This window comes from Nycticebus coucang, chromosome 5, assembly GCF_027406575.1.
Source record: "Nycticebus coucang isolate mNycCou1 chromosome 5, mNycCou1.pri, whole genome shotgun sequence".
Classification (NCBI taxonomy): Eukaryota; Metazoa; Chordata; class Mammalia; order Primates; family Lorisidae; genus Nycticebus; species Nycticebus coucang.
The window spans coordinates 139,818,705-139,837,642 of NC_069784.1; the positions used below are offsets into that span (position 1 = coordinate 139,818,705).

General features: G+C 47.9%; 1 protein-coding gene across 2 annotated transcripts in view; it reads right to left on the minus strand.

Moving 5' to 3' along the window:
• Positions 1-18,938, minus strand: part of RPS6KA2 (ribosomal protein S6 kinase A2) — a 344,820-nt gene that overhangs the window by 256,158 nt on the left and 69,724 nt on the right. The window contains exons 1-2 of one of the 2 annotated variants that reach the window (XM_053592909.1): positions 12,404-12,487; positions 12,266-12,316 (exon numbers count right to left, since the gene is read on the minus strand). In XM_053592909.1, coding sequence (XP_053448884.1) covers positions 12,266-12,316; positions 12,404-12,445 — 93 coding nt within the window. In that variant the 5' untranslated portion in view covers positions 12,446-12,487. Of the gene's footprint in view, positions 1-12,265; positions 12,317-12,403; positions 12,488-18,938 lie in introns of those variants that run through there. The other variant, XM_053592911.1, reaches the window with a different exon arrangement.

Consider the following 18,938-nt stretch of genomic DNA (forward strand, 5'->3'; position numbering starts at 1 on the left):
AACTGTTCTGTGGCTCTAATCACTGCAGAGTCAGGAACAAGACACAGATCCCTGTATGTGGCATTGAAAGTAAATTCCTCCTGGGTGGCGCCTGTGGCTCAGTGAGTAGGGCGCCGGCCCCATATGCCGAGGGTGGCGGGTTCAAACCCAGCCCCAGCCAAACTGCAACAAAAAAATAGCTGGGCGTTGTGGCGGGCACCTGTAGTCCCAGCTGCTCGGGAGGCTGAGGCAAGAGAATTGCATAAGCCCAAGAGTTAGAGGTTGCTGTGAGCCGTGTGACGCCACGGCACTCTACCCGAGGGCGGTACAGTGAGACTCTGTCTCTACAAAAAAAAAAAAAAAAGAAAGTAAATTCCTCCTTTCTGCACTGTCCTTCTGCTGTAGGAAGCTCGTTGTTTACCTGAGCCCCACCAGATGCAGCCAGATGTAGGGCCCCATCTGTCTCGGTCATGGTTTATCCCTGGCCCAGCCAGCACAAACCAAGCACTCAGTAAGTAAATATTTATGGATTGGCCTCTGCATATATACCAGTACTCAGCCAACTTTCTTGTCCATTCTGAACTAAACCTCTTAAAAATCAAAGGGCAATTATAACGTCAGAAAAGTAACTTCTGTAAAGACCCAATAATATGCCCTAAAATGTGTACAATGCTGTTGGAATTTGTTCTTGTTTTCTATTAAACAAAGTGTCCTATATTTGTACAAAAATGACTGTGTTGACCTTGTTTACGTTCTTCCACGGCTCTCTTTCTAATACCACCCCATATTGTAAAAACAAAAACATCAGCTCAGAATAGTTTACTAATCAAGCACGCAGCAGTTCAGAGGGAGGAACAACACACAGTGGGGACCCGGGAGGGGGAGGCGTGAGCTGCTCCAGAGACTGATGCACAGGGCGCCCCAACTCCAGCATGCTGCAGAGTTGCACTTGCACCCTGTGAATATACATACAGATAAAAAGTGAGTTTAAGAAATCATGTAACAGTTCAGAACTCCATCCAAAGGGAAGCAAATTTAACTGTCACATTGACACGTTACCACCTGTCTAGAAACACATTGTGACTGTTATCTGTATTATGTCAATATGATAGGTGATCGTGGTGAAACGCTTATTACCACATTTAACAGCTCTGAGACCAGGAAAGCACACTCATTTGCCCCCAAGCGATCAGGGGTTAATAATGGAAACAGATCCAAAGCTTTGGGGCTCCACGTGCAGATGACCCGACCCCAGACTTTGAGAGGGGTCTCTGTCAGAAACCTGCTCCCCCATGTGAGAATGGGGACAGGCGCCTTCCGCCAAGACCCTCCTGCGTCCATGTGCACAGAGATTCTCAGACCCCAGGACTCGGTCTCCCCTACCTTTGTACTTCTCACAACATGTAAGTTGAATAATCTTAAATAAATAAAACTATCAGTTTTAAAAACAACTGACAGTTTTAAAATATAGGTTTTATTATTATTCAGGCCATCAGGAGATAACTACCATCAAAAAGATAGTTTGCTCCTCACAGATCCCAGGAGGGGCATCATGGTCGCCCCAGAGGGGCATGGAGGAGCCGTCTGGGGCTTCTGTGGATGGACTGGGTGAGAGGGTGAGCAGGCTCACCACTGGCCAGTCTGGGTGGTTCCACAGGCTCTGCTGGACACGGGCTGCCTTACTGCCTGGGACCTGGCTCTGGGTGATGAGGGCAGGGGACAATGTCCCAGAGTTGAAGACCCTGAAGGTGGTCAGGTGCGGTGGTTTGCAGGTGAAACGTGTGCTCCTAGGGAGTTGTCTGCCTCATCTGGAAACCAGCTGACCCTGGGAGGGGCCGCCCTCCAGTGTCCACATGGCCCCAGAGGGCAGAGCTTCAGATACAGAAATGACAGAGCCAAGTGAGTCCAGGTGGGTCGAGGTCCCTCCCCCATCCCAGGCTGCCCCGCTGAACCCCCCCCCCATGCCATGTTTGACTGTCACGGTACTTCTATGACCCCTCTCAGTCCCCAAGTTGTCAGAGCCCCTCTGAGTAACTCAGAACATAGAAAGCGTATAGGCCTGTACTTGAGGAACCCAAACTCAGTGCCACTCAATTATCAGAACGCACAGGCTCTCCCCTCAGTGGTGGAGGATGGTCTGCAAGTCCATGTCACATCTGTCTCCAGGTGACGTCCAAGGGCGCCCTGGGGAAGCCAAGTCTCCAGAGAACAGTCGGCTCCTGGTAGAAGGGCTTTTTCTACTTTGTATGTCCGCCTTACTCCCTCAGCTTACCATTCAGGGCATGGCAAAAAAACAAAAGAAAACAAAGCAAAGCAAAAACCCATTACTAAGAGATGCGTCGCCCTTAATATAAAAGTACTGTCGAGGTACCGTCCGCTCTTTACAGGGCAGTGTTCCTTTCAGGGCGGAGGGCTCACCTGAGCAACTAGGTTGTTTTTTTCCTGTTTTTTGTTTTAATTGCCCTGCCCTGTCTGTGTTCCACTCCTCAAGAAGCTTTTAGTCTTTTTTTTTTTTTTAATACTTTTAACTTGATTGAAGTCACTTGGGAATAGGATGGGGTATCAATAAAGAAATACCCCTGATTGCAAGAGGGACTTTATCTAACAATTGCAATCAGTGTAACCTGGCTTATTGTACCCTCAATGAATCCCCAACAATAAAAAAAAAAAAAAAAAAGAAATTACCCCCTAGGGTGATGTTTATTCAAATCAAAGCAAACTGCTACCTGAGATGCTGCTGTGACCTGTGAGGGACCAGGGCTGAGCTGGGCAGGGAGCCTCGGGCTGGGGCTGCTCCATGGACATCTCTGCCTGGGAGTGTGGACAGCTCACTTATTTTCTTTATGCTTTCTTAACCCCCCAAACAGAAGTAAGCAACTTTCATTCACCTTATAAAAATCATTAAAAATATTGTTTTATAAGTCATTTTAGAGTGAAATATAAATGTACCTTGGAATTGTATTTTTATACATTAAGATCTATAGATCTAAGCATATTGATTACCCTCAAATCTGCATATAACTAAGCATACACACACTTACAGATATGGACCCAAACAGGGAAATTAGAACTCTTTTACCATATTAAAAGTTAGGTGCACAGATTTTCTCCAAAGAAGTGTTAAGACATAAATCATATGCCCACTGGGTCAGTGACTTTTTAAACCCTGTAGCTCAGATGTTTTCTTTTTAAAAAAGTAATTTGAGATAAACAAAAAGCAATTTCTCAGCAGGTCATAGAGCTGCTCAGCAGGCAGCCCGAGGTATTTTCCCAGGTGACTGGTGCTGGGCAGCCGTGGGGAAAAGGAGCAGAGAAGAAGGATCTGAGGATGGTAGGGTGAGGGCTGCACAACCGTGTGGCTGTGCTTAATGCCACTGGCTGTGACTCAAACAGGTCAACATGGTCAATTTTATGTTAAGTATATTTTACCACAATAAAAAAGTAAAAAAAGAAATTAAGAGCAAACTGCTAGAACTTGATTAATTGATTCTCGTCACCTTTATCTTTGAGTAATAGTGGAAATAAACATCAGCTCTGTCATCTTTTTTCCCTTGGGTTCTAAAAATGCAAAGGAATAACTGACACCCTCCTCTTCAATTATGAAAATTACACTTGAGAACAACATTAAGATTACTTGGGTCCAGTCACACCCTCCAACGCAGAATAAATTTAAAACCAGGGCCACTCCAATCAGACATGCCGGCCTGCTCTGGGCAAACCTCGGCACCTGTGTGGATAAGCTATGACATTTCATTTACAAGAAGTCCGGGAACAGCTGGTGGACTCACCCTCATTGTCCGCTTTGTCACACCAGTGCTTTCCTGGCTGTGGGTCGAGATTGTCAAACTTCCCCAGGCCCAGCTCCAGTGCCCTCTCTCCCTTACCTTTCTGAGAAACAGTTTCTGCAGCTTCCTGTGTGGCAGCCTGATCATGCTTCCTTCTCCGGGGCCAGGGGACAGGACTTCCCCGGCAGTCCAGCCATTCTGCCTGTGGTGGTCACTGCTCCTTTTATCACCTCTCTGGCTGCTTCGCCCAGGCGTCCCCAGCAGCAGCTCCCCGCTTGGCTCCCCTCCCCTCCTGCGTCCCTCTTGGCAGGCACCCAGATCACCAATCAGAGGAGCCCCCCAGCTCGCAGGCATCCGCTGTGAGGTGAAAACGCTCTGGCTGCCGACAAACTCCAGCTTCACAGAGTCAGAGAAGAAACGGGTGCGGCAGAGGGGAGATCAGCCTCCAGGCTGGCCATTCCTTCCGATGCAAAGCCAAGTTACTCATGCTGCTCTGAATCCTAACAGGCTTTGGCACAACATCTGGCAGAATCTGTCAGAGCTGAAGCTTCACCTGGAACTAGTCCAACGTTAGAAAGTGCCAAAGACACTCGCATGTCCCTGCGACCCTCCACACTGCACCCGTCCACCTGTCCACCTGCCCGTGGCCAGGCTGGCAACCGGCCTTAGCAGCACGGGGAAAACATCTCCCTCCTTATCTGTGGCATTTAAACTGAGAGAAGGAGCCATTTGTAGAAGGGAGGTGATAAAAATTGTTGGTGGTTTTTTTTTTTTTTTTTTTTTTGGTGGCACTGGGTCGACTAAGGCATGTCAGATATGTGAGGACAGCATCGTCCCTGTGTTACACCTTCACTCACACACACACCCTCCAGCCTCCACCCAGGCTAGCCTGCAGTCCTGTCTAGATGATATAAAATCTACTTTGATTTCCTTGTCAAAACTGAGTTCCCAGGATCTCCTGCAGAGCAGGCAACCCCTTTCCCGCCCCCATTGTTGAGCTCTAAGTGCAGACAGAGGCATGTGAACCTCCATGTGTGCGGCAGCTGTTGGGTGCCAGGTTCAGGTTCAGAGTCAGATCTAGGAACCCGGCAAAGAGTTTATTTTTTATTTGTTTAGAATAAAGAATAACCTTCTTCTCTGAAGAGCTAAAGATGCAATATGAAGAATCTACTCACTAACATTTAGCTTTGAGATGCCAAATAGGGTATGGCTGAGACTGAAAGTGTGAAAAAAAAAGAATCAAAGGAGAAAGGTCATTCAGTGTGAAAAAAAAAAAGAATCAAAGGAGAAAGGACATTCAGGACTGAGGTGGACAGAAAGCACAGCAGTAAGAGGAACGGCCCTGTCCACTTCTTCCTGACCGCAGGACGCAGAGATGAAGGATACTTCTTTTCCAATCAAACAAAAACAGTCAAAGTACAACTGTCCTTTCTTAAGTGGTTGCTATTTCAGGAACTTTGTTCTTCCAAAACCATTTTTGATTCATTCCGTTGCTTCTGGAGGACACATAATGTGTATTCTTTTCCTGGAATGCCAGAACTGATTAAAACTCATTTATCTATATAAATGTGAGTTTGTATATATGTGTGTGGCCGGACGGTTATAAGTATGTATTTCAGATAAATGACAACCCTGGAGAACCTTGTGTGGCCCTTCAGAGGGACATGCCAAGGTATAATTTTTAGTGACTGTATTCTGCATTTTAGGAACTTTATTAAGAACCCATAATATAGAATGTTTTAAAGCATATGCCAGACATCTTCCATGATATATGCAATTTTTCCCTCCCCAGGAGCCACTGGCAATTACTACATTCTCAGCAGAACTTCACACTTTGAGCTGTTACTTTGAGACTGGAGTGTGGTTTGTTCACAGGCTGAGTTACTGCAATAAGGGAAAATGTCTCCATTTTCAAAAATTCCCCAGTTGCTTTTTGCTACTGAGAGCTAGCACAAAATAGTAACCTAGAAGATCTAAGAGATGAGGGATTCTTCCTCTGCTCACCAAATGTCTTACGTATTATTTCGTTTGTATCTTGGCAATCCCTGTACATGTCATTCCTGGCTTCTCCCTTTGTCAAATTATCAGGAACTTCAAAACAACCCCAATTCTATTTCTTTTCCCTGAAGTAATACACATTCCACCCCTTTGAAAAGTTCTGCATCTTAAAATATCTCTACAGCCTTTCCAGGAACAGGTGCTCGTTGCCGGGAACTCTGATGGCATCTCCCTACACTCTCCTCCCTTGGCAATGTCTCTGCTTCCTCCGCAGACTTGTCCTCTCCCGGTGGCCAAGGCAGCAGTGGTGAAAACACTGCAAAGGGAAGTCTGTGCTTCCCTAAACCCCATGGGGTGGTATTTCTGAGTGTGGAAGGAGGAGAATATAAAATATTTTCCTTAAAACCTGACTCCTGTGGTCCTTCAAGAACATTTTGTTTTAATTTTTTATATATAGTATCGAAGCTCGATTGAAACTTAAAAAAGAATTGTTTACTGGACTTTTGCTGGGGGGGGAGTGGATAATGCTGAAGCTCTAGTATCTTCAAGTACACAAGAATAAAACCAGAAAGCTTAATTTCACTATCTGTACCCTAGTCAACCACTTGGAAAAGATGCTTATGTGGGGAAATGTTCACAGCTTAGCCAAGATCAGTGTCACCTGGGGAATGGCTATTTGGAGAGGGAAAGTGGGTTTATTTTGGTGTGTAAATATTTTCTTAGCTTATTTTGCACACAGAATAAAATTAATGGCTTCTTAAGAAATTGTTCAAATATTTACTTCTAAGGATATATCTATCTGGTCTACTACCCCAAAGAAATAGCCCTAAGACTTAAATAAAGAAACTCAACAATATCAAAGACAAACTCACCAAAGCTCTAAGTTGAATGTCAGGGTTATAGGATAATTGCACAGAGGGGAGGACCCCCCATGTCTGGTTGTAGATTATGAAGACTTTGGGGTCTTTTCTATCATTCCTGGGAACAGGAAACTAGCTCAGGTTAGATTAGCACAAGCCCAGGGGAAGCTGGAAAAAGGCTCTGTCAAAAATGCTCATCTTTCCCGCACCATGCGTTCTGCTGGAATTGCTTGGAGCAGTCTGCTCTCTGGCAACTCGCTTTTCTGTCCAACCCGATGGCAGGGGGCATAGATACCGAGTTAGTGAGAGAGAAGTAGAGAATCAGAGGGGCAGATGGAAGCAGCAGCTCTAAGTAACCCCCACCTAAATCACTAGGCTTTTAGTAACCGCAGTTTGAGTTGCCCAAATGCAACTCCATTCAAGCTTCTTATGCTTCTGTAAAAATTGAAAGGTAATTATCCAGGACTTAGTACTTTTGAAAGTACATTTGCAAAATAGACCAGGCTTTGGTCTCTGGCTAGATGGATCATACGGTATCTAGTGGGTTTGCAAGGGAAACCTTTTGTTTTTAATGGAATTTAATTGCAGGTGAATGTAAGTGTGTGGACTGATGGTTGTCATGGAGACTCTGGCAAGAGATTGCCTTTTATTTCATGCCATGGGAGATTGTCAAAACAACCTTGGCTTATTCATCTTCCAAATGTATTTTTAAAGAAATCACTTTGAAAAACAGCCATGACTGTTTATTTGTCACAGCTTCAAAGGACTTGCTGCTGTTCTCATCAGTCACTCGTCTCGCAGGCACCGAACAAAATGCTCACAAGGAGGTCCGAGGACAAGCCCCCCGCAGGGAAAGCCCCCGTGTCGGCTGGGTCAGACCCTCCTCGTCTCAGGCCTGAAGTGTTGTTTTGTGTCTCCCTCAGTGACATCTAGTATTTCACTTCCATTTGGACCCATAAAACCACACAGGCAAGGTCAGGCCTGTGTCCAGGACACCCCTGCACCTCATAGCACCTTTCCTCCTCCTCAGCCCTGGGCAAGTAGAGAGGGTGCCGGGTACTGTCTCCTCCAGAGGGTGTGGGGGTGAGAGTGGTGTCACCTCCATTCAAGACAGTGTAGAGAGTGTGGGTTACCCACTTTCACCCCCAGACTCCCAAGGGGAATAGAGAACCCCGACTGCAGAGCTCCAGATAGAAGCAGCCTGACTTCCAGCCCCCAACCAAGTGGCCAAGGACAGCCCCCGGCACAGCCACCTGGGGGAATCAGCCTTGTCACACACATGAGAAGAAGGCCCTGGTGTCGGGTGCGTCTCCCACCCTGAAGCTGCAGCGTGTCCCATCTGGACCAAGACAAGGGGCAGAGATTCCTAGGAAAGGGAGAGACCTGGATGCTCTGCTCTGAAACCCGGGACACCAACCATGGTGGCCACATCACACGGCCACGAGGGTCAAACAAGTGAACACCCATGAGGGGCCTAGAGCAGTGCCTGGAACACAGTATCATACAAGGATTAATTAACATAAAGGAAAGTAAGAATGGGCAAGCGGAAAAGCCCAGAGGGCCCTGGCAAAATTGGCCTGTCCTCTGAGAGCAGGAGAAAGGCGTGTTACACGCCAAACACACGTGCGCAGGGACTGAGAGTGCCCTCGCTTGCGGGTCCCATGCTAGGAGGCAAAAGCCCCAAGGGCCCCATAAAGGGAACCAACTTTAAATGGTGGACAGGAAAACAGGAGTTGTAAACACCCTCGTGCCTTGGAAGGGAGGCACTGTAAGCAATCCCTCAGAGATACTTCAGATTCGTCAGACACGCGGCCACCAGGAGCGGGTGTGCAGTGACGCCAGGCACACGGCCACCAGGACTGTGTGTGCAGTGACACCAGGCACGCAGCCACCGGGTCTGTGTGTGCAGTGTCGCCAGGCACACGGCCACCAGGACTGTGTGTGCAGTGACGCCAGGCACGTGGCCACCAGGACTGTGTGTGCAGTGACACCAGGCACACGGCCACTAGGACAGTGTGTGCAGTGACTCCAGGCACCCAGGGGCACAGGCTTGAGCGTGCAATTGCGGTCTGCATTGTTCTCAGCGTAAGGACTTGCTCTGCCTTCATCTCTGCATTTTCACTGCCCCACCTTGGCCACTGCTACTACACTGTGATCACCGAGGGTGGCCACATTTCTGTGCTTCAAATATCAGCAACTCTGAGGGAACAATTACCTCTTCTTTGTTAACGTCCCACCGAATCAATAGATTATTGAACAGCACAACTCTATGAAATGGGCCAGGTGTTCATTACAAAATAGTGAGAAAAGAAAGGGAGAAACCAAATGAGCATTTCGGGACAAAGATCTCTCTGGACACTGCCCCCTGCTCTGCCCAGGCTGGTGTGGGGCAAAGAACAGCACACTCAGCTGGGAACTGCAGCCGCCTCAGCCTCTTCCCTAAAATTTCTTTGTATAAGAAATTTACATTCTTGTAAATAAGGGACAGAGAAAGAGGACACTTAATTAGCTGTTAAACTGGAGGCCCCTGGCAGGTTCTATTAGGTAAAACACAGAAAAGATGCTGATAACGACATGTGTTTGCCACACTGGCAGCTCCGTGACTGTCCTGGTGAAGGAAACATCATAATGTTTCTTATGAAAGCTGCAGTGGCACCTGCTTGTGCCCCAGTGACTAAACCTGTGTTAGGGTTTTCAACAGGAGACTCTGCAAGCCTCCTACTTGGTCCAACAACCTGCTTAACACTAACTTTTGCAGATTCTTATTAAAAACATGCATGGAGGAGCTGGGCACAGTGCCAGGAACCTACAGTCCCAACTACTCGGGAGGCCAAGATGGCAGGACGACATGAGCCTAGGAGTTCGAGTCCAGCTGGGCAACACAGCAAGACCCCTCTCTAAAATAAATTAATAAACACACAGACAGAGGGTCCCCAAAAATGCACACACATTTTAATAAAGGGAAAAGCTGTGTTGAATTTGTAATGCTCAAGTCACATTTGACTTCTGCAGTTACAAGAAGAGCTCAGCATGACTTGGATTCAGCTCTTGTTGTAGTATATGTTCAGCTATATATTGAGTATTGCAATTTTAATACAGATTTTTCTTCCTTAAAGTGCATATACCTTTTCTGGCACCCTCTGTAAATGTGAGTAGGGGGTGGTGTTAGGGGCCGGGGAGAAGAGTGACCAGCAGGGGAGGCTGAGAGGCTGCTGACCGCCTGCCTCCCCTGCTTTTCTGGGTGCTCTCCGTCATGCTGTGCCAGGTCTGGTTTGTGTCTTCTTAATCCCAAGCATAAGGGACTTCTTCCCATCATATTCAGGGTGGCTTTGTGAAAACACAGCCAAGAGTTAACCTGCTTGGGGGCTACGGGACACCAAGGGTCACTCACTCAGAGCTGCTGTGGCTGCTTGCTGAGCGACACCCCAGGCCTTGATTCCAGGAGCGTCAGAGGCTGTGTCCCAATGGAAATAGTGGAACGCTTTCCAGTTCCAGCCACAGGGCCACCTGCAGATACTACTGAGTGGGACCGGCCACTGATCCCTGAAGGAGTGACTCCCCAGTGGCACCACACACCCTCGGTCCCTGAATCCAGTGTATATGGCCCTCGCCCAGCACGCTGGCCTGGACTGGAGAAACATGCTCCAGAGGAAACTCTTCACGCCTGTGTGGTGGGGCCAGGCTGAATCTGGACTGTAACGACAGAGAGGATAATAAAAGTTTGGATTTTCTGGCTCAGCGCCTATAGTTCAAGCGGCTAAGGCGCCAGCCACATACAACAGAGCTGGCGGGTTTGGATCCAGCCTGGGCCTGCCAAACAACAATGACAACTACAACCAAAAAGTAGCCGGGCATTGTGGCAGGCGCCTGTAGTCCCAGCTACTTGGGAGGCTGAGGCAAGAGAATCCCTTAAGCCCAGGAGTATGAGGTTGCTGTGAGCTGTGATGCAACTGCACTTTACCCAGGGTGACAGCTTGAGACTGTCTCAAAAAAAAAAAGTTTGGATTTTCTGAGGACAGTTCTTCACATGTATGTACATGGGTCTTTACAAAAGTTATGAGATACAAAAGACCAAGAAACAAAATCCATGCAGATGGAAACAAATGAAGCCCCCAGCACCATGATAAGCCAAGCAAGAGAAGCTCGCCCAGGTGAGCCAGAGGGGACGCCGTCCACTGAGTGTACTTCGTGGAAGAGAAATAATGGACAGTACCACAGTCTTCCCCAAAACTTTCCAAGTGGCCCACGTATAAAGCTGAGTGACGTTTTGCTAAGAATCACCAACTATTTCTTTCTTGAACAGGTTATAAACTAGACTGAAAAAAAGATTTTGAGAAAAGAGTACAAAGTTATATTCCTCCCACCACAACATACATTGTTTTCTGCGTTCATTTAAATTAGGATCCAATTCAAAATAGTATCCAGACTTTTGTCTAGCTGCTTCAGTACAATAACTAAACCACCTTGAGATTGTCTAGGGCCAACCATCAGTTATCATTACACAGCTCTACAGACATAACATATATAATTAATAAGCAAATCCAATTTGTGCAGGATAATAGTATCAAGAATCTCTGATTCAACCAGTTCTTTGAGTTAAACAGTGAATAAAAATACGTTCTTTCTAGCTCTTAGGAAACTCAAAAAACAAAACATTCAGACCCAGACAGGAGTGCCATAAATGCGTAAAAAGTAATACAGTGGACTTCAGGGACCTTCCCTGAAGGCTACGGAGCAGCCTGAGACCAGATGACACTTAGCACCTGTCCTCGGGAACGTGAGGCCCCCAGAGGGTGCACCAAGGCTGCCCCTCACCTGTGCTGAGCCCCCCATGCACCTCAGTGGTCCTGGTGTCGTCACTGCCTTAGCAATGTAAGGAAACTCAAGGAAGCCACCAGGGAATCAGGATATTTTTGCTACTATGAGCCCAGAGTAGCTTAATGCTTACCCAGAAATGAAGTTCAAATGCCCCGTTTGACGTCCCCCCTCCCACCCACGGGAACAGGCCCGTTGTGCCTGCCTGACAGCTGACATGGAGGACTGCACAGCATCCCTATACAGGTGGCTGTTACACGGGACAAGAGTTCAAAGCAGCCATTAGACTACCTAAAAATGTTCTTATGTATAATAGTATTAAAACTAGATAGCTGCGTGAAATACAGTGAGAAATCAATCTGCATGTAAAAGTATCCATTTGAGGCCTAATTCCTGGAAAAACTACCACTGGGAAGCTGAACCACATACCCTAAGGCTGTGAAGTTAGTCACCAGCCCACCATGCAGCTTGACACCCCAGTTTGTCCAGGCCTGGGGTCTCTTTTGCCATTTGTAATCCCAGCTCGTTTTGAAGGCATAAAGGAACATTGCACATAAAACGACCCAGAGGTTCAGAAGAAAACCGGCAACCGTGGTGCCCAAGTGTCCCCAACACGTGGACCCTGCCGCACAGACATAGCTCGCAAAACCAGCGCAGCTTCGCATCAAGGCCAGAAACCGCATTTCAACAGCGCATCTCAGCCGCTGCTGGGCCTGGGGCCAGGGGAGATGACCCAAGAAATCCAAACAGACTTCATGTCTAACAACTTCTTTAAGAAAAGTAACTCACAGGAGCGTGGAGGAAAATGACCCCCAGGGTGCTTCTTACCTCCGCTGACGCAGCTGGCTTCCCCTCGGGGAAGCTGGTGTCACTCTTGCCCTGTGGAAACAGAAAGAATACCAGTAAGTCACAGGGCGCGTTCCCCGTAGACAACTTCACTCGTGAGGACGTCACAACAATACTGACCACGCCTGTGAACTTTTTGTTTCTAAACATTAATCTCCACATGATTTTAAATAACTTAAAGAGTTTCTCTAGCTTTCAGGAAGCCCTTCAGTGAAAATCTAAAGAAGGGAACTTGCAACTTTTGTGCAACTTTAAAATTCAGCCAAAGGAAGTGATGATGTTCCCCTCAGCAACCTCAAAACTCAACTGAAAAAGAAAAAAAAAACCTCTTGGTGCAGCACCAGAGGCCCTGAGTTTAAGTAACGGGCTGCACTTATGGCTGATGGAGCTGGGCAGGTGTTGTGAGGTAAATTCTAAACTCTCCATTCTGTGAGACACAAGCCATGTCTTGTCTTGTCTGTGGGAGAAGCTTCTTCTTTTTTTTTTTTTAGTCAACATGTTTTTTTTTCCTCTTATGGGAGAAGCTTCTTTAATTTGTAAACTCAGTTCTGATCTGTTACCCACTAACATGCACGCAATTACAATTTTAATCACACCGACTGGCAGGAGTCAGAACAGAAACGTGCACATCTGGGAACCTTTCCTCCTTCCCCACCCTCGCTTCAGCTGGAGAGACCTGAAGGTTTTACTCAGCAACATGGTTTTAGGGCAGCAGTTCTCAACCTATGGGTCATGACCCCTTTGGACTGTATTAAAGGTTGCAGCATTAGGAAGGTTGAGAACCTCTGGACTACAGGATCATCAGCACGGCCTTGGATTTCTGGACACTCTCTAGGGCCTGGCCCTTGTACAACCTAGGTTCACGTCGCCAACAGCCTGGAGCTCTTACAAATCCCCAGCACAGACGGAGTGAACCTCTGGGCATGGGATCCTGGTACAGCAGCACCCGACACATGAAGCCAAGGCTGAGAATCTCTGTTCCGTGAGTTTCCAGTCTTGCTTTATATCCCCGACTAGATGGAAATATTTCACGGCACGGACACGGTTTCCAGTCCTTGCTTTACTACTTTGCCGCCTTCAGCTTAGGTACCAGCCTGCACTGCGCTGGCTACAGACTGAGCATAGGGACCTCTGGCAAACGTCAGCTTCTCTCTGTGGGATGCTAATTCCATGTAATCCAGGAGAGAAGGGCTCTACCCCCTCACCCTCAAGAGGGCACATGTCTGCTCAGAGGTGGGTGTGACGCCCAAAATGAAGGCACTGCACAGCCTGTGGGGCCGGCAGCCCCCTCTTGCCCTGGGATGGCCAGCTTTGCTGAGGTCTACATCTGGAATGAGGTCAAACCAGGCTGGCGGGAAATCCAGTCTCCCGCTGACAGCTTTGAAACTGTTGGACTCAAACCCACCAGAAATCATCTCTGGGGAACATCCTGTTCCAGCCTGTCAGCCTGTGTGCCCCCACCCCAGAGCCACACCCAGGTGGGCAGGGACAGGGGACCTTAAACTGCAGCCTGGGATTGGAGTGGAAAGCCCCCTCCAGGCTCTGCCTCCTCCCTTGGAACACCTGGATGTGGCAGCGGCAGGGGAGACAGGAGGGCCAGAGGCTTACCCACGCCTGCCCCCCACGACGCCCTCACCAGGGGCTTTCCCTGAGGGGTTTTGAAGCCCCACAGGACATCCTGGCTGCTCAGTCCATCCATCTACCCCTCCGCTTCTCTGTTCACATCCTGTTCCATTCCTGTGACCATATTATTGTCAAAATACATTTAGCCTGGAAGGAAAAAATGACCACTGATAAGATATAAAACACAGAATATAAACAGCCATGCTCCAGACGTGTGCTGTGAAGAGGACATGGGGCAATTAACCAAGTGTTTGCGGAAGATAAATTAAAATGGCCACCAAATACTTCTGTGTTTTGTCTATGTGAAATAAAATATCAGAAACTTTCAGACAAATGATCAACAACCAGTTAGGAGAAATCTATGGATTGAATCTTTGTCTAAAGTCTAGAAAGTGACCAGCAGCAAATGTGAACAGCCAGCATCGCAGCCTTCAGGTCCAAGGGCCGCCCTTCCCTGGGCCGTGGTCCTCCCGTCCTGCCTTAGAGCAAAGCCAACAATCCAGCTTTACAGAGCAAAGGGGGCCAGACTGGGACAGTGCCCCTGTTTGTGGGACCATGGGGACTGAACATCACCCCACCAAAGATCTGTTTAGAAGTCAGCGGCAAACACTTACTAGAATCGGCAGAAGCTATTATTTTCCAAATGAAATTAGCACATGGGAGTCTAGAAAGGCATGACACTGCCAAGTGGGGACGTGCCTGGCGCAGTGCTGCTCCTGTCTGCACCCCTGGCATGGACTCGGCGCTGCCCATCCTTGGTTTTGGGAACAGAGGTGGCTCTCAATGCCCTGCACAGAGCCCTACCCCCAGCTCTTGCTCATAAACTGTCAGGACACACAACAGCCCCGGGCAAGGAGCTCAGCGTCCCAAGCAGCTGGCCAAGGTGCATTTCCTGACACTGGACCTCGGGTGTGTCACTGAACACTCAGCTTCAGTCTCTCCATGTGCACAACTGAGGTAAGTGAGGCCCTGACTTCCAAGGGTTGTGGGGGACACAAATGATCTGGGTCACCTCAGGCCCCCCCAGCATACACTGGCAATCTCCAAACATCAGCACGAGGATGATATAGAAAAATGAAGGGGGTCCCAGATCCCAAGTACATAGAGGTCCCCAAACAGCAAGCCACTTGGAGAACCTGGCGTGCCTTGTCTGTGACCACAGGTGTCTGCCCCTGAGGTGCTGCAGGAGATCTGAGCTGTCCCTTATCTCTGTCGATCCCAGAGGAGGGAAAGGGCAGGTGACACTGGAGATGTTTACACACAGGAAGAAATGACCTGCCTGCTCTGTGTCTGTGATCAGCACAATCCATTTCTTATAAATAATTAGGCTGAATAATCAATGCTAAGATTTTGTCATTTGGAAATCATTTGGAAATTCCCAAAATGATTCCTTTAAAATGCTGGGTTCACCCAGACTTTGGGAACCAGTCTTGATTCTCAAATGTTTTTGGTTGTTTTGATACACAATTTGTGCCTTTCTTCCAAAAACTACACCTCCACCCCATACACACAATTCGGAGGAGCGAGGTCGTTCATGCGCCTCCGGAGCGGGCCTAGGACCAACGTCCTTCTGTACCTGCCTCCCTGGTCCTCGTCCATTACCAGTGCGTTCTCCCTCCTGAGTTTGCATCACAGCCACCAGGTGTCAGCAGAGGACACAGAAAGAAAATTTCCGGAGTGCCACCGATGAAATCCTGGAAACTTGCTATGAAAACAAAAGATAGGCCTTTGTCTGCTGTGCTGCTGAGGTGCTCCTGGGAGATAAAAGCACTAACCTCACCAGGGCCCAAAGCATGGGCGGGGGATTGTCTCCAGAATCCCTTCCCTTGTCGGGCGCCCTGCTCAACATTCCCCAGCAGTTGTCTCAGTATTCGGATTTGTATTACTCTAAAAGATTAGATCCTTGGTGCTGTAGCATCAGCCAAGAAATTGTCCCCTTTCAGGCACTTGCTGGGGGATTGGGCCTGTTACCAGCCACTGTTCACCTGAACAGCCGTGTCCTGCAGGCGTTGCTGGTCAGGCCCTAACCAGGCTGGACGATGCCATCTAGACATCGTTCATTCATTCACTTCCAAGGCTGCTGTCACAGAGAAGCTGGGGAACTGGACTCCAGGGTACCGGCCAAGGACCCAGGGCACTCGGTGCACCCAGTGAAGTGCTGACTAGCTATAAACCTAGTCTAAAGTAAAAATGCTTTGAAGATATAACCAGTTTAAGATAGGGAGATATTGTGTAACTTTGTAACCTGTGAGGAGACATCTGTTTAACTCTACTATGAGTAATAACATCGCTGGTGTTGACTTTGTGAGAATAAAAAGTAACAAAGGGAAAGGGGGGGAGAGCAGTTCTTTGGGGAGATAACCCTGCTGCTCTCCAGATTGCTGGCTTTTCTGTCAATAAAAGTGAAACTGCTGATGTTTCATCTGCTTCTCCGTTGACTGGCTCGGGTGGCAGGTGGGCAGACTCCTTGGTCTGGTGACATAACCTGTGAATCTTCTAGATGACCACTGTAAACACACACAAGGACACATATGGTGGAGCTGTGGGTGTGGCATGCCCACACTCCTGGGCTTTCCTGGCTGGGGCAGAGCAGGAGGGAGGACCACTCCACTGAGGGGAGCACTCTCCGAGGGCTGGAGGAGCCCTGTGCGGTCAGGAGAACAACTGGGAGGTCAGAGCGGGGAATGCTGGCTTCACCTGGTGTCCCAGAAGGCAGGTCCACGGTGAGATACTCAGAGAAAGAACAGCTTAGAGGATTTCCATGTCCACGAAGACAGAAAGAAATTGCCCGAGAACCATCTCACCACGCCCACTTAGACATGATGCACAGAACAAAACCAAAAAAGGAGTAAAGTGAGTGGCCAAGATGTCAGAAAGAAGTGCAGACCCATGGGCCCAAGGAAGGGGCAGCTAGGAGACAGGCTGCGCCCCGGCCCACACTGACACCATCCTGGGGGGGTTTCAGGGCCTGCAGTCTCCATGTTTCCATTGTTTGTTTTTTGTTTTTATTTGATTATTTTGTTTTATATTTTTTTATTGATGCAAATTTCACTTAACATTAAATTTACTATTTTAAAGTGAGCGATTTGGTACCTTCATGATATGTTATCATCTAATTACAACACCCCACATCACCACACACCCTGGAGCAGGCTTCCCCTCCCCCCTCCTCCTTTCCCTCCCCGACCCGTCCCCCATCTCTGAGGATTGACCTAGTGCCGCACCCCCGGCATCTGGCCGTGGCGGGATGGCTCTGTCCGCGTTGTAAAAACTGTGGTAAGGCGGTGCGTGCTCCCCGGAGCGTTGCCCCCAGTCCCCCTGGCTTGCGACAGCAGCGCATAAGTTGCCTAGCATGCCTTTTGGTGAACGTAAAAACTCATGAGGTACGGCATAAAAGCCTAAAGGACCTTTACCCTGAAACTTGTTTGAAACCTGCTTGGTGAGCTGAATGCCTGATTGTTGCCTGTTTGCTCTGAGGAACTGGAACTAAAAATAAACACAATGCCTTACTAATTCATAATCTTTTTTTACCAAAGGAGGCTTAATGTCTCCAAGGGAACACGTTCCCACCATAAAAGTCAGTGAGTTGAAACAGTGCATCAAAAGAATGTAAATACCACAAACAAGATGTTTCCAACCTGATATCCACCCACCCTTTCCCCCTATCTCTAACCTTGTCTTTCCTAACCTCACTTTCAATATAGTTTAGTTTTCATACAATATCCTTTTATTTCTCATGTTTCCTTCACACTCTAATCACTTATATGATTCACAATACACCTCTAATCATAACAACTATATATAATCATGAAAATAAAACTATGAAAGAAAGTAGTGTTGTATGTTAAAAAACACATTCAACTTTAGATAAAGGAAGCTGAAAAGTAACTGCTGCTTATCAGCTACCTCACAGCTACCTTTGTTCCCCTCGCGGGCAAAACACTGTGTAAGATAGATGGTTGAATGCTTACATCTGTAAGACAAGATAAGAACTTGTGACCACCTGCAAGTCATAAAAATGTCTTTTGTGATTTGTAATGCTTTGTCAAAAATGTATAAAAGACACTCTTAAAATTCAGTAAAGTTACAGCTACTTTCCTCATCACTCGTGGTGTGTAGTAGTCTGTCAAATCACCCTGCGTCGACCTTCCAATCAACCTGAGCCGTTCGCCCTGAAAGCCCTCGGACTGAGACTCATTCGACTGGCGGTCCGCGACAACCTAGTGTGGGTATTTTGTGTCAATGGAGTCATACAGTGTGGGTCTTTTGTCTTCAAGGGTCACCCACACTGGAGCGTACATTGGCGTGCCATCCTCAGCCCTCTCTACTCTAGCATGTGCGCGACACACAATCCTTCTCTCCATTCACTCAGTGATGGACAGCTGGGCCGTTCCAGCTTTGGCTCCTGTGAGGAATGGTGCTATAAACACGGGAGTGCATGTTTTGTTTCAGCACCTGTTTTCTTTTGTGTGCACACCGAGGAGTGGGGCTCCGGGTAACTTTTCACGTGCTTCTTGGCCATTTGTCCGTCTTCTGTGGAGGAACATCTATGGAAGTCCCTTGCCTACTCTTTAGTTGCGCCATCTGCCTTTCTGTTGTTTACGCTTTGATTTTAACATTCAGAGACACAGGGAAGGGGATGGCCTCTGTGAGGGGAGGTGTTGGATCTGAGGAGGCTGCAGGGCAGCTGAGCAGGGAGAGGGGAGCTAGGAAACGAGTAAGGACAGGCATTCAGTGAAGGGGCACAGTTTTCAGCATCCTAGAAAGGTGACTTCGTCTCCTATGTGCTCCTTAAGGTACGAGAACCTAAGACAGGAAAATTCCATTCTCGGCCATAAGCCAGACTCGGGGGTTAATTCCTCCCTGCTTGCTAAAACAGCAGAGACGCAGGGGTGAATTCTTCCCTTCTAGCTGAAAAGGCCTTGAGAAATGTTTCCCTGAGGTCCCTGCCAAGTCATAGCTGGAGATTTTAGCACCTGTCTGGAGCTAAACTGTTGCTTTTCATTCCCTAACTTCAAATTTTATAAAAGTT